Source organism: Podarcis bocagei, assembly GCF_964188305.1.
Source record: "Podarcis bocagei genome assembly, chromosome: 7".
NCBI classification, from domain to species: Eukaryota; Metazoa; Chordata; class Lepidosauria; order Squamata; family Lacertidae; genus Podarcis; species Podarcis bocagei.
In genome coordinates this window covers 78,231,655-78,252,485 of record NC_138132.1, presented here as the reverse complement: position 1 = coordinate 78,252,485, position 20,831 = coordinate 78,231,655, and the positions used below count along the sequence as shown (strand labels likewise).

Here is a 20,831-nt window from a genome sequence, read left to right as displayed (position 1 = left end):
AGCAGCCCACGGAAAAGCCGTTTACCTTCCTGCCAGTGTGGTACCTATTTATCTACCTGCACTTTGATGTGCTTTCAAACTGCTAGGTTGGCAGGAGCTGGGACCGAGCAACGGGAGCTCACATGATCTTTTGCGTGGATGGTACCACTGGACAGACATCCATTAATACTTCAAAGTCTGCACAGGTTTTCTCTCTTCTTGGCAAAAACATCATGCTCTAAAAAAGTCCTGAATAGGATGCGTGGTCAGGCCAGGCCCGCTCCTGGTTATCAAAGCAGCTGCCGCTGTGGCACAAAAAATCCAGATGGGCTCTCTCCACCCCTTGGTCCCCCATGGCAGCGCTGGCGCTTCTTCACTCCTCCCCGCTCTCCGGAGCCCACCATGACCCGGGCAGCCCTAGTGCCCCAGGAGGGTGACTGTCTTGGAGGAAGGACAGTCCAAACTGTAAGGTGAAGTTCACGACAGCATGCACTGCTCACAGAAAAGCTGTTTCTCAGAAGGTTGCCTTACCATGTGTGCTGTATTCCAGAGCATGCTGCAGTTGGGCCAGTGTGCTTCCTTGAGCTCCAAACTGCAGAAGCCCCAAAGAGAGAGACACGCTCATTGGGGAAATGGCGAGGTTCGTTCCATGGTTGAGCTCTGCCCAGCATTGGTAGAGTGTGATGGCAAACTCCGTGCTCAGGTTCTGTGGTTCATGGTGTCAGTATAAAAGCTGCCCTGCCCCTGCTCTCCCTCCAGGCCTTCAAATATTATGTCATTTAAATGGAAAAGAAGAGAAGGCTAGCAATTATAACTGTTTTAGGGACTTTCTTATAAAGTATACCCTAAACATATCCTTGGAAATAGACATTACCTTCATGTTTTCTTTGGCATTTCTTCCTCCTGCCATCTTCCTCCCAGTCAGGTTGCCAGTAGGTCTGCAGAGCGTACAGGGAAAACAAAGAGCCACATGGGATATGTTTATTTTCTGAACATCAAAATAGGCCTCAAACAGTTACAGAGAGACCTTTCCTAAGAATCCTTAGGGACTGCTATTTCTCTGGAAGCAACATCTATACACTGAAGGGTTTTACCTTTGCAGTCTTCTGAAAGAGGGGTCCGGAAGGTGAGGCGGAGGGAGAGGTGGTGGGCGAGGGGGAGGTCGCTGGGAAAGGAGAAATTTTATTTTTTTTTCCCAGACGGGAAAAGACTTTTCTCAGCCTTGAAAGTCCAGAAAAGAAAGAGAAATGGGACTCATAGTTAGCACTCTCTAATGCCTCTAAGATCAAGAGGAAATCACTATCATCACAGAATGCAGATGCTGAGAGAAACCCTACTTACGGTACATGTCTATCTTCTTCCTGTAACAAACGCAAAATGATCTAGCCATAGGAGCTCACCAGGCCTTTTAGCACTTTGGTGACCAGTGAGCCAGCAGAGGGAAGTGTCACAGTGGCTTCTATAAATCTGGGGCTGTCCCTGGAAAATAGGGACACTTGGCACTTGAGGTGCCCAGATGGGAGACCACCAGGGACCCCATGATATGGTGCTTAGAATTATACAGACAAAAAGTACTATGTAAACAAATACATATATAGACAAAAAAAAGTCCTGAATAGTATGGCACCCTACTTTTCTGGGGTAGGTGGGTGCTTTGAGTAAAAGTTCCACTTCCTCATATACACATTTGTTGATGTCTTACCAGGCGCTCTGGTCAAGCAGGTTATTGAAACAATACAAAAACCTACCCAAATGTAAAAGCAAGAAGAGTGTGAACACAGCATTAATACATCTTTCATAGCACCTTCAGCTCCCCAGGGGGTGAGAGGGCATTGCCCACTGCTGGTCTAAACAATGGCAGCCTTCCATCCCACCACAATGGCAGGCTAGATTTTGAAAGGGTTATAAAGAGATCTAATTCAAAGCTATTTTCTCCCAAGACTCAAAACAGGGTATCCACAATATAAAAATACTGCTCCAGAATCCTAGTAACCTACTCAACTTAATCAAAAAACAATGGGAGCATGACATAGACTATGAAATAAACCCTACCCAATGGAATAAACTGTGATCTAAATCCATCTCCCCTTGAAACTTATCTATAGATGGTACCTAACACCACAGAAGTCGGCACTGATATATCAAGGAACCTCACCAAAATGCTGGAGAGGTTGTACCTCTACGGGCACATACCTCCATGTGTGGTGGGGATTGCCCCAAAATCCAACCCTTTTGGACATCAGTCCTACAAGAAATATGTGAAATAACTAAACAGGTATTAGAAACCACCCCAGAACTGGTCCTATAAAATATTTTCCAAGACAGTAACACACACTCACATTACAGATAGCTTATAACCCAGGAGCATCATAGCTAGACACTGGAGGGACCTGTCAGGAGTGAACATGTACCACTGGTACCAAACTGTATGGGAAACAGCCTTACTAGGAAACTTAAGCAACAAACTAAAGAACGGGGACAAACAAAAGTGGACACCTTCACCCCAGTGTGTCTCCCCTTTATTACACACACAGCCCAACAAGACAACAAGAACCCACCAAAAACATACAAATCAATATGGCTAACTTGACCCAACAACCCCGTATCCTCACATAAAGAAACAAAACTCACTGCAGTCAACTGAAGGCAACCAACCATATCCTGGGCCCCCGACCTCTCTCACTGCCAATGAAGACAAATAAATAGAAAGAGAATCTACCCATGTGATACTGACACAAAAACCTCGCACATACACTATGTAAAAGAATGAAAGTTTACTACTCCCTTTCTCCCCCCCTTTTTTCTCTCTCCTTCTCCCTACTCCCCCAGCCTTATACTGTATCCAACATTAAAGTCTCACATCGAATGTAATTGATCTGTAGAAATGACTTTATGATCTGAAAATAGGAACGATGTATGTACTTTTGTAACCCAAGAAAATCTTTAATAAAAACACCCACTGAATGAATGGAATGGACCTACATTTTTTATGCCCGTTTATTTCAGTGGGTCGGCTCAGAGTATAATTAACATTGGATGCCAACTCTCCGGATCATATCAGACTAATTTTTACTCACAACAGACCCACGGAATTTGATTAACCTGAGTTAGCTGTGGCCATTAATTTCAATGAGTTGGGCTAAAAAAACACCATTGTGTGCCTTGAGAATGGGCAGTGTGGACCCAATCTCTTCCGTTGACTTAAATAGGCAAAACCCACCAAGGTCCTTATATAATAATCAGCAGAGCTGTGAACATGAACATAACCATGATTTTAGGGAACTGTACAAGGATGTTTTGCAGGAAGGGGTAACAGTAGACACTACCATTTCACAAGCCCCTAATTTCTTTCCCCTCTCAAGTTTGTATGGGAGTCAGAGAAGGTTGACCCAGTCCATAGTCAGGTAGCAATAGGGTGCTGAAGCCCAAAACACAGTTCAGTCAGAAAACTTAACAAAGAGCTACATTTGATATGTCCCAGCATCCTAATACAGTGGTGCCCCGCAAGACAAATGCCTCGCAAGACGGAAAACCCGCTAGACGAAAGGGTTTTCCGTTTTTGAGCTGCTTCGCAAGATGATTTCCCCTATGGGCTTGCTTTGCAAGACGAAAACGTCTTGCAAGTGTTCCGATTTTTTCCCCCGCTCCCCCCCCTTTTTCTAAGCCAGTAAGCCGCTAATAGCCTTTTAGCCGCTAAGCCTTTAATAGCCGCTAAGCCTTTAATAGCCGCTAAACCGCTAATAGCGCTAATCCGCTAATAGGGTTGCTTCGCAAGACGAAAAAACCGCTAGACGAAGAGACGGAACGGATTAATTTCGTCTTGCGAGGTACCACTGTATTTTAATCTAATCAAAACAGCGCTGAATGTGTCATGACCCCAGATGACCAGAAATAAAAAGAGTGTCCTGGTGATGTATGACATAGGCAGGGCCAGATTTAGGTCTGATGAGGCCCTAAGCTACTGAAGGTAATGGGCCCCTTTATATGTTCAGCTGTCCTTTGTCAACAACAAATTGTCACTGTTTTTGTTGTTGAATATATGCTATATGGTAATTTATGGACCTAATGGGTATCTAAAGCCATTTTATTTGTTTTTTATCTTATATTTTGGAAATGTAAATCCAGTTTTTTCCCTTTCATTTTTTTTTTGGGGGGGGGGAACCAAGAGAGTGGGGCCCTAAACTATAGCTTGTTTAGCTTATATGTAAATCCGGCACTGGGCATAGGGTAGATTAAAGCTTAATTCTGACTAGGGCAGTCAGCCAATTAAAAAATACATCAGTTGATTAATTAGATTAATAGTAGATAAGTAGTCAATTAACAAATTTGGGTTTAAGAGCAAAACCCAATAGGTGAAGACAGCAACATTCTTTCCATTTTCAGAAGGATTCAATCATGTGTCACAGAAAAATATGAGTGAACTTAGAAGAGGCACCACTTTCTGCATGACAGCGTTCTCCAACACTGTGCCCTCCAGATGATTTGGACAACAACTCCCATCAGCCCCAGCCAGCACGATGGGGATTTCATTCCAAAGCAGGCATAAGCAAACTCAGCCTTCCAGCTGTTTTGGGACTACAACTCCCATCATCCCTGACCACTGGTCCTGTTAGCTAGGGATGATGGGAGTTGTAGTCCCAAAACAGCTGGAGGGCCAAGTATGCCTATGCCCATTCCAAAGTATCTGGAGGGCACCATGTTGACAAAGGCCATTGCAAGAGAAAGAAAGAGGAATGCCTTTTAAGAAAATAAGCTGGCAAGCACCATCTTAAGTACCTTATAATTAGAGGCACTTTTTTAGTTGATTAAAAGAGACTTTTTGGAGGGAAATTAATGAACCTTACTGATTAAGACCACAGTTCTTTGCACATTTATGTGGAAGTCTAACCACATTCTGTGGGACTTGCTTCTGAATAAACCTGCACAGGATTCCACTGCAAATCAATTAAACATTGCACCACTAATTATAAGCTATCATTTTGGAAAGTGCAGGAAGGGGGGGGTGTTAGGAGAGGAAATCTGAGCCTTAAAATTAACCTGGCACCATACATTTCTCCGATGTAGTCACTGCATCTCAGTCCTCCATCAGTGCCCTAACACTTCCACGTTTCTGGCTCTTCTCTGAAATTTGGATGGGTGTGTGGGAGAGAATTACACCATATAGAAACATTTTATCCTGCTCCTTTGTTTTTGCTAGGAATCTTTCACTTCTGTTTCATGTCAGCAATCTGCCTGAGCCAAGAGACAAGTACAGGGACGCAGAAGCTCATATAGAGCAGGGTGGCTCCCAGCCACACCTTAAAGGTGCACAGTGCCCTAGCTAGCACCCTGAGAGGCGCTCCTCAACGCCTTCCTTGGCACAGCCATCCTTTTGGCACCGGCTGGGACTCCTACACTCAAACTGAGGCAAATGCAAGGGTTTTGCAATTTCTTGGGGAAAAGTGAGAGGCAGGCTGCCTGCGGGCTTCAGACAAAAAGAGCTTTTTTGAGATCTTGTTCTGCTCTTAGCTAGGAAAACAGCTGCACTGCACAATCAAGAGTGTGGGGGTGGGGAATAAAGGAAAAATTGCCGACATATTCCACTTTGAAGAGAGCCACTCCTAGAAAACATTTAATTTATGATACAAGGTCTGGAAGATTTCATGTTGCTACTGAAGTTTCCCAAACTTGGGATGGGGGGGAGGGAATTCCACCTCCTGGATTAAAATTGGAGGCCCTACTTACACAAATATCCTACTTTTATATCCCATCTTTCCTCCCAGCTGCTCAAATAAACATTTCCCTCCTTATCCTCACAACTACCCTGTGAGGTAGATTAGGCTGAGAGATGCTGGCTGGCCCAAGGTGACCCAGGGAGGTTTATGACCTAGTGTGGATCTGAATCCTATCTACCCACTGGTCCTAATCCAACACAAGCCACTACACCACACTGACTCTCAACTCACCCCCCCCCAAAAAAACCATACATTTGGAAGAAGGCCTACCAGTCATTTAACAGAGACTAACCTTCTGTGTGTGTCCATAGGAGCCCCTTGTTATAAAACCACCTGCCTGTGGGAGAAGGTCATTTTAATTAGGTCTGTATTGGGAACACCTGAACCATTACTTTCCAACACAGGAGGCAGTGGAGGCTGCCTCTAATCTGTGAGGTGATGTTTCCCAAATAGTACCGTATTTACTTGAGTCTAAGTGCCATTGAATCGAATGTGCACCTCAATTTTCAGAACCCTGAAGTCCCCAAAAAGTGCTGGTGAATGTAAATGTGCCATCGAATCTAATGTGCACCTTAATTTTCGCAATGTAATTTGGCCAAAAAAGGTGAACGTCAGATTCGAGTACATACAGTATATTTTTCTTTGGGAAACATTCCAATATTGGGTGTGTGTTGTTTTAATAATAAATATTATTTAAGAAATACAAATCAAATTGGGCAGCAGGAATGTATTGAATACTAGATAAATCTAAAACCAAAGTTTAAAGTATTATCGTTTTCCAGGTGACTACTCTAAGGAAGCATACAGTTCTTCAGACATGCTCCAATTAGTATGTTAACAGTTTCCAAGTGCCTTTATTTGCTCACACAAGCCACTTAAAAATCTAAATAATGTCCAGGTAAGTGTATGCTACTGAGCTGAAACGTCTTAATATCTACACACATTCCAATAAAAATAATTTACAAGGGTTGCATCCAATGCTGGTCCTACCCAGAGTAGACCTTGTGAAGTTAATGGTCATGCCTAACATAGGCCCTTTCATGTCACAAGGTTTGCTCTGAGTAGGACCTCGGTTGGATACAACCCCAAAACATTGGATTTGCTTGAATATAACATTTAAACCATATTAGCAGTGCAATCCGATACATGCCTACCTGGTTTACTCCCAGGTAAACTGATGCAGGATTTCATCTTAAGTGCGTTTCATTGATTCCCTCCCTGCACCCCGCTCCTCCTCCGAATCAAGTATTTAAACTGAACTGCTTTTGTCTACTGGGGATCCAGTTTTTAATGCCTGTTCCAGTATTTTAACAAAACCTTGGGTTTCCCTTTCTCAAGAACGCCCACCTTCTCCTTGTCCGCAGCTGCCTCTGCCCGTTTGGTTGCCTCTCCCTTTGGACCCAATCCCTTCTGGGAGAAGGGAGCAAGGCACGTGGAGGTCACTACACCTCCTTGCTGAATCTGAAAGAGGAAAGGAGCAGCCAATCGCAGCAGCAGCAGAGGCCAGAAGGACCCAGGAAATTGCAGAGCGGCCATGGCATGTGCCTGATAATAAGAACTACCCTCGACATCCCTGATCTACTTACAGAAAACTAAAATCAACTTTTCCAGCTGCTGGATCCAGCAAATTCTGCGGCTGGTATCTTCACCATCCATTTCTTCTGCCCCTCGCCAGTTAAACTGCCCTTCCTGTGATTGGAAGAGTCTACAATCTGCACAATCAGCAACCATCATGGAGAGACAGACATACTATCAATCCAGCACTAAGATTTTGCCCATTTTGTGCTGGGGTTTAATTATAAGGTACTTTGGGAACAGTTAACTGGGAAAGGAGTGTATAAATGGCAATAAATGACTATGCTGCTAAACAAAAGATCCATGAGCTATTTACCCATCCAAACAAGGACCAACAACCCCACACTTGCTTAGCCAGGGATTCTATACCACAAATCCCATGACTGGTGTGTTAGGTCCCACTGCTGTGATAGCTTTACTGTAAAGTAAACAGAAGTAGCAATGGGGACCATGTTAATCTTACAAAAATATCAGAAATACTTTTTTTTTTTTTAATAACCAAAGCTGGTTGAACTTAAATACTTTATTCAGCCTAGGTGTGTAGGCTGTTCCACAATGTTCCACAAATCAGACTTAATGTAGTTTAAATGTTAAATAGAAACTATTTAATACATATAATATTATATATATATTACTTAATAATAATAATAATAATAATAATAATAATAATAATAATACCCCACCCTTCACCCTAAGGTCTCAAGGTGGGTTGCAACAATTAAAACACAATGTTAAAAACAGATTAAAACAATTTACAATCTCAGAAATAAGGTGGGTCCTAAAAATTAGAGCACTCTCTCTAGGGCGTTAGATTTTTTTTTTTCTAATGCAAAAGAATTCCAATACAAATTAATTGACCCTTATTTAATCCCCTCCCCCTCCCCGAAATCCCACATCATGGGTAGGTAGGTGGATAGATAGCTGTGATTCCTGGGGATAATCTCCTGGGGGGAAAGAGTTAATTACAACTTTGGAACTTACCAAATTTGAGTCATATTGTGAATTCAACAATTATGTTACTAATTCATTTTATGAAGCAATATCTTTAGAATTGTGCCACAGAGGAAAAACATATAGTAATATAGTAGTGGGAAATATTTCATCTTATGTCACTGATTATGATGAATTTCATAAGCTGGCTTGGGACCCTAAAGTCAAAAGGTGGGGTAAATATTTTTTTTTTAAATGGAATAAAACAAAATTAAGTGCACAAGTTCTGGAAACACAAATCAGAAAGCGAGTACTATTTCCTAACAATTGCAGTTGTTCTCTCCAGCACTGTAAATACTGGGGGCTCAGCTGAGTCTTTTTGTCACCTAAACCCCAGTGGGGCTGGTCGTGGCTGGATAGAGGAAGCTTTCTGTACATGCTCTAAAGCACTCTTTCTTGTTCAACTATTCAACTAGAAATAGTTGAACATTTGATAGATAAGGCAAAGATGTGGACAATGTTATAACATGCAGAGAATAATATGTGCAAAGAAATCAGAGAGGGGAGCTGAGGGAAGTCCTTGGTGGGGGGGGAGAGGAAGGGATAGCTGGGGGGGAAGGGGGAAAATAATGTAATTGATTATTTGGATTGATAATTTGGTATGTTGAAATTGCTTAATAAAAAAAATATTAAAATAAAGCACTCTTTCTTGGAATTCAAAATAAGCATAGAAACCATCAATTTCACTCACTCACACACCTTTTGGAAGAGTTTAGCTAGCTACTTATTTTGGAAGAGAGGAAGAAGCATCTTATTTCCGGTAAGGAGATTTCAAACACACTGTGTGTGTGCACACACACACACACACACACACACACACACACATGTACACCTGAGAGCCCGAACTGGGAATGAAGAATCCCAAGGCCATGCAATTGTCCTTGAATCCAAGACTGCAAGACTGAACAAGGATGGCTTTCCCCCACTTTTTGGCAGGGACTTTTTTTAAACAAACAAACTGAAGAAACGCTGAGGATTTAAGTAAACAGCTGAAGATTTATCTGACAGGCCAGCTAAGGAGTCTCTCTTCCCTCTCCCCATCCCCCTTCACAGACATGGCTGAGAGTTCACATTGCCCAACTTCTCCAAAAGCAGCACCTCATCAATATACTCCCCCCAATGAGAGACACCCTGTCCAAATGCAACAGACAAAACTCCCCTCCCAAAAAGCAGGCTGCTATTTTCTTGACGGTGGCAAAGCGTGTGTGTGAGAGAGGGGAGCAAATTTGCTCGCCCATAAAATGACCCTTCACCCACCCCCCATTCCTAATCTCCAGATCTCTGTAGCTACTAGAATAAAACATTTTCACATGCAAAAATAAAAATAAAATGGGCCGTAAATTGGATTAAAAAAAAAAAAGTTTGGTGTACTGAGCAGGCTTCCTTTTAAGTTCAATCCTATGGATTTGGATGGGAGTTTCTATCAGATAAAATGGATTTAGGACAGGTTTGCCTGGCCCCTCTCCTCACATTCAGAAGAGGTTAAAGCCATTTCCTACATGACCAATCATTTCAGAGCAAATTGAAACAGACACTGTCCTCTACTGACCCCGCATGAACAGACACTGGACATCAATAAATACTTTTAAAAAAAAAGCTTTTAAAATACTTTTAAAAACAGAGTGATGCCAGTAATAAATTCGCATAACCTTCTTAAACCGTGTTAAGATTTCCTCAGAAAGGAAAACTCAAAGGGTTTTCCCAGAGGAAAAGGGAGTTCTTTATTACACAAGGATTGAGAGCTTTGCCTCTCCTTTACCCAAATGCACTCTATGGACTTTATTTAACTTTAAACTCTTTTCTTAGAAGAAGCATGGGTTCTCCTCAGGACTCCATGCAGTTCTCTCAAATCACCTCATGAGGCAGCAAGCAAACCTCCAATTTTAGCACACATGACGCCATCTTGAGTACCGTAATCATCCAAAGGACTACTTAATGCTCTTCAAACTTCTTTGTGTAAAGAAAGACCCTGACAGAAAAATCATAATGTACCAACTTATGAAAATATAGATAATGAAATATAGTCTCAGTTTTCAGCATCTTGATTAATAACCCTCCATTGTTGTTGTTTAGTCATGTCTGACTCTTCGTGACCCCATGGACCAGAGCACGCCAGGCACTCCTGTCTTCCACTGCCTGTCAAACTCATGCTGGTAGCTTCAAGAACACTGTTCAACCTTCTCGTCCTCTGTCGTCCCCTTCTCCTTGTGCCCTCCATCTTTCCCAACATCAGGGTCTTTTCCAGGGAGTCTTCTCTTCTCATGAGGTGGCCAAAGTATTGGAGCCTCAGCTTCACGATCTGTCCTTCCAGTGAGCACTCAGGGCTGATTTCCTTAAGAATGGATCGCTTTGATCTTCTTGCAGTCCATGGGACTCTCAAGAGTCTCCTCCAGCACCACAATTCAAAAGCATCAAGTCTTCGGCGATCAGCCTTCTTTATGGTCCAGCTCTCACTTCCATACATCACTACTGGGAAAACCATAGCTTTAACTTTGTTGGCAAGATGATGTCTCTGCTTTTTAAGATGCTGTCTAGGTTTGTCATCACTTTTCTCTTCAATGCTTCTGTCATGTGAGGAGAGCTTTTACTCTCCCCAAAATCATACCCGCTTATGAAAAATATATATCCATTAACTTTTAACTAATTGATCCACATAGACTATTTAGTGAGGAATATATGTTTGTGACTGAACCTCCAAATGTTCCTGAAGGGTGAAACTCTATAAAGAAGTGGGGGGGGGGGGTTGAGAAAAGAGAAAGAGGGAGATATTATCTCAAAAGTCCTGCTTATTACCCACAACCCTGCAAAGTGTGAGTGTGTGTGTAGATTGCTTGTCCCAAAAGACAAGCTGCAAAACTACAAAAATAAAAGTGGGTTGCTGAGAGTTGGAGAAATCTCCTTTTCTAGAAAGGCCCGCATCGTGCTCACTTCTGCCCCATTTCAAATATTTTTACCTTATTTGGATAAAATATATTATTTTTCTAATGGAAGGAAAGCTTCCCCCTCCGCTCTAAAGAGTTGGTTTTCCCCCTTCAGTCCAGCTGCCTGCCTTTATTAGGTTAATGTTTGCTCCCTTTAGTGGGGGATGAGATTGTATTGGTGGTGTGTTCCCCTCAGCTGAGAAGCACAGCTAATCACACACAATTCAGGATTCCCATTACACAAGCAATTGCCCCTTGCTTGTCCTGTTTTATTTTGTTTCCAAGTTGCTTCCCCCTGCTACTTACTGTTTTTTTCCTGCCAGGGTCCAAGCCCAGGTTTTGTGGCAACAACAGTGGGCCATTTGATACTCTCCTCCCCGCCCCGGTCACAGCAGTAGTGTTGTCAGGCAGAAAATCAACAGGTGCGGCGCTGCTCCACCAACTTGGGGCACTTCGCCTCTCAGGCAGGGACGGCCAAGATGGTGCCCTCCACATAGTGATTAGAGTGTCAGGCTAAGGCCTGGGACATTAGCTACTCCAGGTCTGTCAGGAAGCGATGCTCATTTTGAGAAGCTCAAGCAGGGCTGGTCCACCCATGAGGCAAGGTGAAACAACTGACTCAGACAGCAGGACCCCAGGATTCTTTGCAGGAAGCCACAACCATTTAAAGTGGTATAATACTGCTTTAAATGGATGGTGCGGCTGTGGCCTGGTTTTTTATATGAACCATGGAGAACAGGCCAGGCTTCACGGCACATAAAATTCTTCACTGGTGTTGGTAACACGCCCAACATCTGCCTGCAGCCCAGTTCAGCCTTGGTAGAAATAAGCTCCTGGCTGGTTGTAGAAATTGGCTGTCAACATGCTTCGTAAGATCTTAGGAAGCAGCCTTATACAGAGTCAGACCATTGGTAGCTCAGTATTGTCTACACTGACTGGCAGTGGCTGCCCGGGTTTTCAGACAGGGACATGGCCAGCTGTACGCAGAGATGCCGGATTCTGCATGCAAAGCGGAGGCTTGACCCCTAAGCTACAGCCCTTTCCGTGAGGAATTGACCTGCTGTGTAGCCAGTATGTGAGAGCTTGTGAATTATGTTTCTTCGTCAATCATCAATTAAGAAGAAGAAACAAGTGCCTGGGAGGGCTGCTGCAACACAACCCTAGTTTCTGAAGAGCCAGTGTGGGGAAAATCCTAATCAGTTGAATCATGCAGCTGAATCCCATATGGAAAACCATCAGATAGGAGTGGTATTTATTATCACTGGACACCACAGCATGTTTTTAAAAGCATTAAATAAGAAAAACAGCATGAAGTAGTATCGCCTCTTAGAATATTTCTTCTTCTTTTGCAAAGCCCCAAATCCAGTACTTATATTCCATTTGCTTTTGAAAGAAATCAAGTAGCTAGGCCTGTTTGAGGAGATAAACTTAAAAAAAGAAATCAAGCCGCTGAAGGCAGAGGGCCTAATAAACTCGCAAGGTGCTCAGTACGTATTTATCATGAAGAACCTCATGCATTCCAAAGCGTGATTTAAGAAACCTAAACTATTGTAACCTAATGAGGGAGTGAAATATTGAAGAACTCTTGATCATACATGCTGAAAGAGCTATCAATGATGTTGGGAGGCACAAGATAGCCTTTCAGTAGCCACAAGAGGGCTACTTTGCTCTTCAAAGTAGTTTACACAAGCATGTAGGTGGGTGCTCTTGAACTGAGTAACCATCTCTCAATCTAGCCTACCTCTAAAGGTTGTTTTGAGGATAAAATAGGAGGGGGAGAACAAAACCTTGCATGCTCCCTCAAGTTCATTAGAGGAAAGGCAGGATATAACAAATAAATAATAAATGTAACAAATAAACAATGCACAAAATAAGATAAATATAGCAGCAACAAACCTAAAAAAAAATTAATTAAAAAAATTCAAGCATCATAATTAAAGCCCCCAAACCTTACCAGACCAAGGCTGTCCATTCTGTAGTGTTAGAAAAGGTGCTTCCCCCCCTCTGGAACCAGAATAATTAAGGACCTATAGCATGGGTAGGCGAACTAAGACCCGGGGGCCGAATCCGGCCCAATCGCCTTCTAAATCCAGCCTGAGGATGGTCCGGGAATCGGAGTGTTTTTACATGAGTAGAATGTGTCCCTTTATTTAAAATGTATCTCTGTGTTATTTGTGGGGCATAGGAATTTGTTCATCCCCCCCCCCCCGGAAAAAAACATAGTCCGGCCCCTCACAAGGTCTGAGAGACTGTGGACTGGCTCCCTGCTGAAAAAGTTTGCTGATCCCTGACCTATAGGCTCACAAGGAAGGATGGCTAGCAACTAAAGGCCAGGCCTTTGAGCCTTTTAAAGCTTCAAGAAACAGGCCCAACTGGGAAGAATCTATATAGGTGCATGAGTCACAGCTACTCCTTGCAGATCAGGTCATATGGAATAATTCCGAAGTCCACACAAGTAGGCTTCACTCATCACTCAGATGTTGAACATACATTTTATGATGAGAAGGTCTGGGGTATAATCCCATGGGGAACCTGCAGCCCTCGGGATGTGATTAGACTACAACTCCAATCAGTCCCAGCCACCATGGACAATGGGATAATGGGAGGTGTAGTCCAGCAATATCAGGAGAGCCACAGGTTCTCTGGTAACACTGGACATAAGAACATTAAGAAGACTCACCTGCTGTATCTTGTCCAGTATCCTGTTCGCATAGCAGCCAACCGGATGCTGATGGGAAGCTCAGAAGCGAGAACTGAGTGATTTCAGGCACCTGGCATTCAGAGGTAGAACATAGGCACTGTGGCTAGTAGCCATCAATGGAATTGTCTAAACCTCTTGGTGGCTATTACAACTTCATGTGGCAGCAAGTTCCATAGGTTTCGCTACACAGTGTGAAGGACTTTCTTTTGTGTGTCCTGAATTTCCAAGCATTCAGCACAATTAGATGTCCCCGGGTTCTACTGTTATGGGGGACGTTTCCTCTGTCCACTTTTTACATACCTACCCATAGTTCTATACACCTCTATCATGTCTCCTTCTACTTACCTTTTCTCTAAACTAAAAAGGCCCAAATGTCATAACCTTTTCTCATGGAGGAAGATGTTCCACTCCTTCATCCGATAGTGTGGCATGTTAAGGCAGATCCCTACCCTCCCATTACAATTAACCATCTTGGGACCTCATGGGAAATTTTCCCAAGATGGAGAAATTGAAAGGTCCTCAGCCCCTAGTCAATTTTTTACCTGCTATTAACTAATTCACCAGGTAAGCGAACCAGAGACTGAGGAGAGTTCAGAGGCTCCTTTCCCAAGATAACTATGAGATGTGGTCACTAATTGGAATTTGTATGTATAAAAGCAGTGCTTTTTTTCTTTAAAAATGTTTAGGGGTATTCTCATTTTGATTCAAGAAAATCACCATTTTATAGTTCAAATACAATAAATACAGTAAATGGACAAAAATAAAAAGATTCACAAAATGTTTAAGGGTGTGCGTAGTACCCCCAGAAAAAAAACCACTGTATTTGTATTAAAGGCTTTCAACCAAGGAAGTAAGAACCAAAGTCTTTCTCCTTAAAAAATAAAATTAAAAATCCCTGTTTAAATGGTTCTTTGGTACCTACTATCCAGTGGAAACAGTAGGAGCAAAATTATCCTGTTTGTATTGTAAACCTCGTAAGTCACCCTTTTCAAATACTTCCCCAACATAATTTTCCACATTCTCCAAGCGACTGCCATTGTCCAGGCAGCTATTTTCAAATCCTTCTATGTATATAAAGTGGGCACTGACGGGACAATGCATTTTCATCATGAGACCTTCTTTGCGTTCTGGTCCTGTTGTTTCCATCTGACAAAAGATTCTTGGCTTGTGAGAGACAAAGCAGGGCAGGCGGGGGGAATCTTCTGAGGAAAGCTTTTACTTTCAAACACCCTTCAAAATTTGCCTTGTTTTAGCTAAATGTAATGTTCTTCATGAGCGTTAAAAGGAGAGAGAGAGAGAGAGAGAGAGAGAGAGAGAGAGAGAGAGAGACAGACACTCCTGGGAAAGATATTCGTCCATTTAAGGAATGAGAAATCACTGCATTCAATAACAGGTCTAAATACAGTCATGGAAAGGTCCCTTCTCTCGCCCCATAAGCATGAAAATGTCACCGTGTACCAGACACAGTGGGGGAAAGATCCAGGAATCACTCATTTCTTTTAAAGAGGGCAAATAATTCTGCTAAGTGAGGACACTGCTAAATTTACGTGTGCCGTACACTAAACTTTTGAAGTGCTCCTGGGCCACAAAGGAAGTAGCTTCACCATACCAAAGAATATCACAAATTGTCCCTGATGTGCCTTGCCTCTGGAGAGATGCAGTGCTGTGTGTCTTGTGCACTCGTGGTAATTAAAATTCCACACCAGGGATTTTGGAAGGGACCACAAATGAGTGGCAGAGGCAGGCTTTGCAATGCGGTCAGTCCCGGGCATCTCCAGGTAGGGCTAGGAATGTCCCTTGTTTGAAAACCCTGAAGGACTGCTGCCAACCAGTGTAGACAATTCTGAGCTAGACAGACCAATGCTTTGAATGGGTATAAGGCTTTTTCCTGTGTTCCTGTGATTTAAGGAACAGCTCGGTGATAGAGAGCACATATATATGCCATGCAGAAGGTCCCAGGTTCAATCCCTGGAATCTCCAGTTGGACCCTTATATGCCTGAGACCCTCAGAGAGTGACTGCCAGTCAGAACAGACGATCCTGGGCTGGACAGACAAATACTCTGATCTGCTATGACAGTTTCCTATAATTCCTAATTTTGTAGCTGTATGCATTATTCAAATCCAATTAATTTGCAATACTGTTCTCTATGGCTTTTTTTTTTTAAGTTTCCCCCTACAATTTATTGTTAGGTTCATTAGTTGCGAAAACGAACAATACCTAGCACAGGAACCTTAGTCCTCCACCCAATGAGAATCTTATTTGTCACCCCCTCCGGCCTGTGAGATTTCAGCAGGCGTCTGTGCCAATATTTTCAAGGTCATTTTCACTGATGTAAGCGCTAGAAACTTGTTGCTTTGTTAGCAGTCGTAACCACTGGCAGACCTATCCTCCATGGGCTTGCCTAATTCAGTATGGAGCTATCTAAGCTTGTGACCTTAGCCTCACACCTTGTGGAAACGAGTTCCGTAGGCTAATTGTGTGGACATAAATAAATGTTCCCGTAACAAAACAGGAGCACCAATTCTTCTTTAGAAGAGTACAAAAACTGCCTGGAACCTCCTCACACTAATCAAAATGAGGTTAAATCACTTGAACAGTTAAAAACGAAAGTCAACTGTTTGGACCATGGAACACAGTTGCAAAAAGCGCATTTTCAGAGGCGATAATAAGGAGGTAGCTCCATGTCCCTTGTCTGAGCTGCTCCCTAAGTGAAGAGTGTGGAGCTAATTGTGGTTTGGACATGAAATATGTTTACTTTTAAAGATATTTAACAGGAACGAACTACACTCCTTCTCCGACTTTTCTTTTTTCCTAAAGAGGATTCGGTTCTGGAATCCATCCTACCTCTGTTCCCAGCTGAAAACAGGCAGGCGATTTCAAAAAAGGAAGAAAAATAAACTACAGCCATAGCAGCAAAGCGCCCGGTGTTAAATAGTGGTAACTCATATTTATTACAATTATATACAATCATATTTTATAGTTGGATTCTATACATGATCACACGGACAAGCACATTTTTTTCGGTTTCGCCTCTTGGTGAGGATGAGGAGGCAGTGAGAGACCCGAGAGATGTTAGTTAACAGGAATCGAGGCTCTTTTAAATATCTATCTATATATTTTTCCTCTCTTTCTTTGAATGAAAAAGTGAACAGAGACCGGACATCGCTGGACCATTTACTCCACCCAATAAGGCAGGGATGTGGGTCGAGGACCTTCATAGCCCTCCATGATGTTTTTGGGCTTCAGTTCCCATCAGCCCCTGTAGCAGCAGCCAGTGGTCAGGGGAGGATGATGGGAATTGTAGTCCAGTGCAGTTGTACTCTTTCCCATCCCTGCAGTAAGGCAAAAGTGAGGCGGGCAAGAGGGATGGGGGGTGGATGCGGGAAGGGTGACACAGGTGCAAGGAACAGGCCTCCACACAAAGATTGTGAACTCTGCCTGGCAGATCTGAGGGGCAAAGTGCCTCCTTGTTTCCTTTGTTCAGGCCCAATGACTTGGAATAGGCATGGAGAACCTCTGGACCTCCAGGTGTTGCTCAGCTCTTATGCTGGCTGGGGCTGACAGGGGCCTCGCATTCAACAACACCTGGAAGGCCACAGCTGCCCCATCCACTGTTTAAACCGGTCTTCATAAAAGTCAGAGCAGCTACTCATGCAGAGACATGACAGGGAGCTTCCTTTCTGGACAGAGCTTCCAGCTACCAGGAATGGGAAACCTTTGGCCCTCCAGATGTTGCTAAAAGCCAACTCCCATTGTCCCAGACCATTGCCCATGCTTGCTGGGGTTAATGGGAGTCGTAGTTCAGGAATGTCAGGAGAGCTCCCTGAAATTGACTTAGAAGAACTGAGCAGTCAATGGTCACACCAAGGACTTAAATTGGAACTGGGAAGGAGACAGAAGGGGAACTGGGCCCAATACCTTTTCCTTCTTCAGGGAAAATCATGAGCTTGCTTTAGGTATTTAACAGCAAAGAGAAATGAGGACTCATGAAGAAAGGGAGAAAAAGAGGAGTAAAGGATGAGAAAGAGAGGAAGGGGGAGCAGCAGTGCTAACCCTCAGGCACAGGGCAATTTTTGGATGGGGCAGGAGATGTTAAGAAACTGGGCCAACAACCCAAGCCTTCACAGAATTGCTCCCTCTAATGTAGCAAATCACTCTGCCAGCAAATATGCCACACTATTGTTCCCAAGACACTGTCTCCCATTCTAGTCCTACTCAGTGGAGACCCATGGGAATTAATAGGCATAATTAACTTAGGCCCATTAATTTCTGTGGGTCTACTCTTAGTAGAACTTAGCTCACAACCCTAGGAAAAAGAGGGAGTTAGGGGGTCTTCAGAAGACAACCGCTTTGTTCAGAAATGAAATGGAAGCAAGAGAATCTGGGAACCCCACAAAAAACATTTGCGTTTCATAAAAGGTGGGGATGTCTTTTCAATCTGAAACTGAACTAGGGGGTGGGGAGGAAATAAGTCACCAGAGGGAGAGAGACAGATGTCACACCGGTGGCTCTGGGGAGTCGCTCAGAAGGCAGTAGCCCCCACTCTTTGTTTGCAAAGGGGATGTTAGTTGAGTTAGATGGTTGCCGGAGAGGAAGAGAGTTTAGGAACAGACAGGATGGAACCTGAGGCCCATCGTTTGATATTTGGATTTGTGTTATGTTGTCAGCAAGGAGGCCCATTTCTCTGGCTGCGGTGTGGGCCAAGTGGCAACCAAGCCCCTTTCGGAGGTGCAGTGTGAGGGAAGAGTGGCTTGTAGCGTGAAATAAAGGGGAGCCACTGGAAAGCGGAACTGGCGGGTGAGGGGCTGCTCAGACCTTGGCCCACAGGCCGCTTGGTTTGCAAGATGGTCACAACGCTACTTGTGTTGAATCACAGAGGCGAGACGGGGAGAAATCACTGGGCAGGGAGAGAGGCCCGAGGAACAGAGCACGGCCAAGAGGTACGGAGGGTGGGGGTGAGCAGGTGCCACCCCTCCCCAGCCGCACTAGTCAATTTCGTTCTCATTGCTGGCTCCCTCGGGCCTCCGTAGCTTTTCGACTTGCTCGTTGATTTGCCCATCACCTCCTCGCCGGTCCTCCGTCTGGACGTCCACACATTCTTCCTCGTCTACATGGCTGACATCGTCGTCTTCGTCCTCTTCCTCCTCCCCCTCCTCGTCGCCTTGGCCCTCCCGCTTCTCCTCCTCCCCTTGGACCTCCATCCGGACCTGCCCCTTGAGGTCAATCAGCGCCTCACCCCCTTCCTCAGGACCCAGCAGGTGGCAGCTGACCTTGGGCCCTTCGGGGCTGTGGTTCTCCTTCACGGGCGAAGAGGAGTTGGACTCGTTGCTGACAGGGGAGATGTCACTGCTGGTGTTGTGGTTGTTGGTTACAGGGTTGGAGGGCGAGGAGGGCTTCACCGGGATCTGCCAGGATGGGATTTTAGGCGCAGATGGAGAGGGAGGGAACTGCCTCCTGGGAGGAAGGGAAGAAACGAAACAAGAGCAGCTTAGATCCAGCTCCGTGACCTGCTAAATTGCTCCTTGCTCATAAAGGACCTAAGAAGAGCTCCTGTTGTCACCGCGGCCAACCAGATGCACCAATGGGAAACTCAAAAGCAGGAGCAGGTGACAAGAGCAGTGATTCTTACCTTTGTACAGTAGGCCACCTTCCAGTCATGCAAATGCCAGAGGTTCTGCAAACACACAAACCCCTCTCTCTATCCCCCATTCAGGCAAGCAAGAGGCATTATCAGAGTTCAATGATGTGTTCCAGCCAGGCATAAATACTCAAGAAGCGTGCACAGCAGGGCCAGTGAGGAAGCATGGCCTAGAGAGAGGGGGTGCCAGAGGCCTGGGTGCCAGATAGAGAGGCCTGGAGAGGTTGCATTTGTCCCATGGGTCTGAGATCACCCCCCACACCTGCATTCAGGAATCCCCAACAGGCTTCCATGGCCGGCTCTTAACCCAGAACACAGTGTTAGTCACTATTGTAGGCTAGGAACTGATTCTTAGACATGCCCTACGTAGTGTCAGGGACATGTAGGGATTTCCAGAGGGGGGATGAAAATGGGAGGACGTCTGACCCTCTTCGCAAAGCCTTTGCCCCTTAGCCATGGAAGAAACCCCATATCGGAAGCGCCCGCCACCTCCTCTGCATGCAAACGAGCAAACGCTCCGCATTATTCACCAGTATCGTAAATGCTATCAAGAAATTCAATTTGGAGGCTTTTCTCCTTGGCTGCGATGTCACGGCCTCTTGCTTTGCTGCAAAGGGGGGGGGGGGGCTTGAGCTGGCTGATTCTGTTTATTTATTTTAAGAAATATATTTTCCAAAAGCACTTATCTCCACAGCTGCATTAATACACACATATACACACACACCCCAAGGCGACAATGAATTTCCTCTTAATGATGAGATGTCCCTTTGCGGACACACAGACAAGAGCACGGGTGTCCTTGTTTGGCTCACCTAGCAATCGCTGGCAGTAACAGAGCACTGGAGTTCTGCATGAGAAATAGGTTTAGGACAGGGAGGAAATCCCAGGCCCGGAGGCAAAATGTGGCCCTCCAGTCCTCTCCGTTTGGCCCTTGGTACCCTCCCCAAGCCACACCCCTCTTCTTAGCCAAACCCCACACTGGCTGTGCTTTGTACGCTCCTTGAGTGTCTCTGCTTGGCTGGAAATGTGTCCTTGAATGGTGAAAATGCCTCTTGCTTGCCTGCTTGGAGGACACAGAGTGGTGTGTGAGTGTGTATGTACAAACCAACCTACTGCACGAAGGTACATCCATTGCTCTGCCCACTTTCACCTCTAGCCCCGCCCACCACTGGCATGTGGCCCCTGGAAAGCTGCTCAGAAGGGAATGTGGCCCTTGGGCTGAACAAGAATCTCCATCTCTGCTTTAGACATAGAGTGCATCACCCCACATATCCCAATTGTTGTTTTTTTAAGAACCAGTGACAGCAGTGA

The 20,831-nt window shown here is 44.5% G+C and overlaps 1 protein-coding gene and 1 long non-coding RNA gene across 11 annotated transcripts in view; both read right to left on the bottom strand.

The window, feature by feature from the left end:
• The window catches only part of LOC308592058, a 32,788-nt gene extending 22,095 nt beyond the window's left edge, over positions 1–10,693 (bottom strand). For 6 of the 10 annotated variants that reach the window (XR_014010314.1, XR_014010315.1, XR_014010316.1 and 3 more), the window contains exons 1-4: positions 7,280–7,329; positions 7,041–7,154; positions 5,986–6,030; positions 1,074–2,224 (exon numbers count right to left, since the gene is read on the bottom strand). This is a non-coding gene — a long non-coding RNA (uncharacterized lncRNA). Of the gene's footprint in view, positions 1–1,073; positions 2,225–5,985; positions 6,031–7,040; positions 7,155–7,279; positions 7,330–10,112 lie in introns of those variants that run through there. The other 4 variants (XR_014010320.1, XR_014010313.1, XR_014010321.1 and 1 more) reach the window with 4 other exon arrangements.
• A 6,121-nt stretch (positions 10,694–16,814) lies between these two features.
• The window catches only part of PEX14 (peroxisomal biogenesis factor 14), a 117,129-nt gene continuing 113,112 nt past the window's right edge, over positions 16,815–20,831 (bottom strand). Inside the window, exon 9 of the mRNA XM_081201626.1 lies at positions 16,815–19,336. Within this exon, the coding sequence (XP_081057752.1) occupies positions 18,868–19,336 (469 nt within the window). The 3' untranslated portion in view covers positions 16,815–18,867. The remainder of the gene's footprint in view (positions 19,337–20,831) is intronic.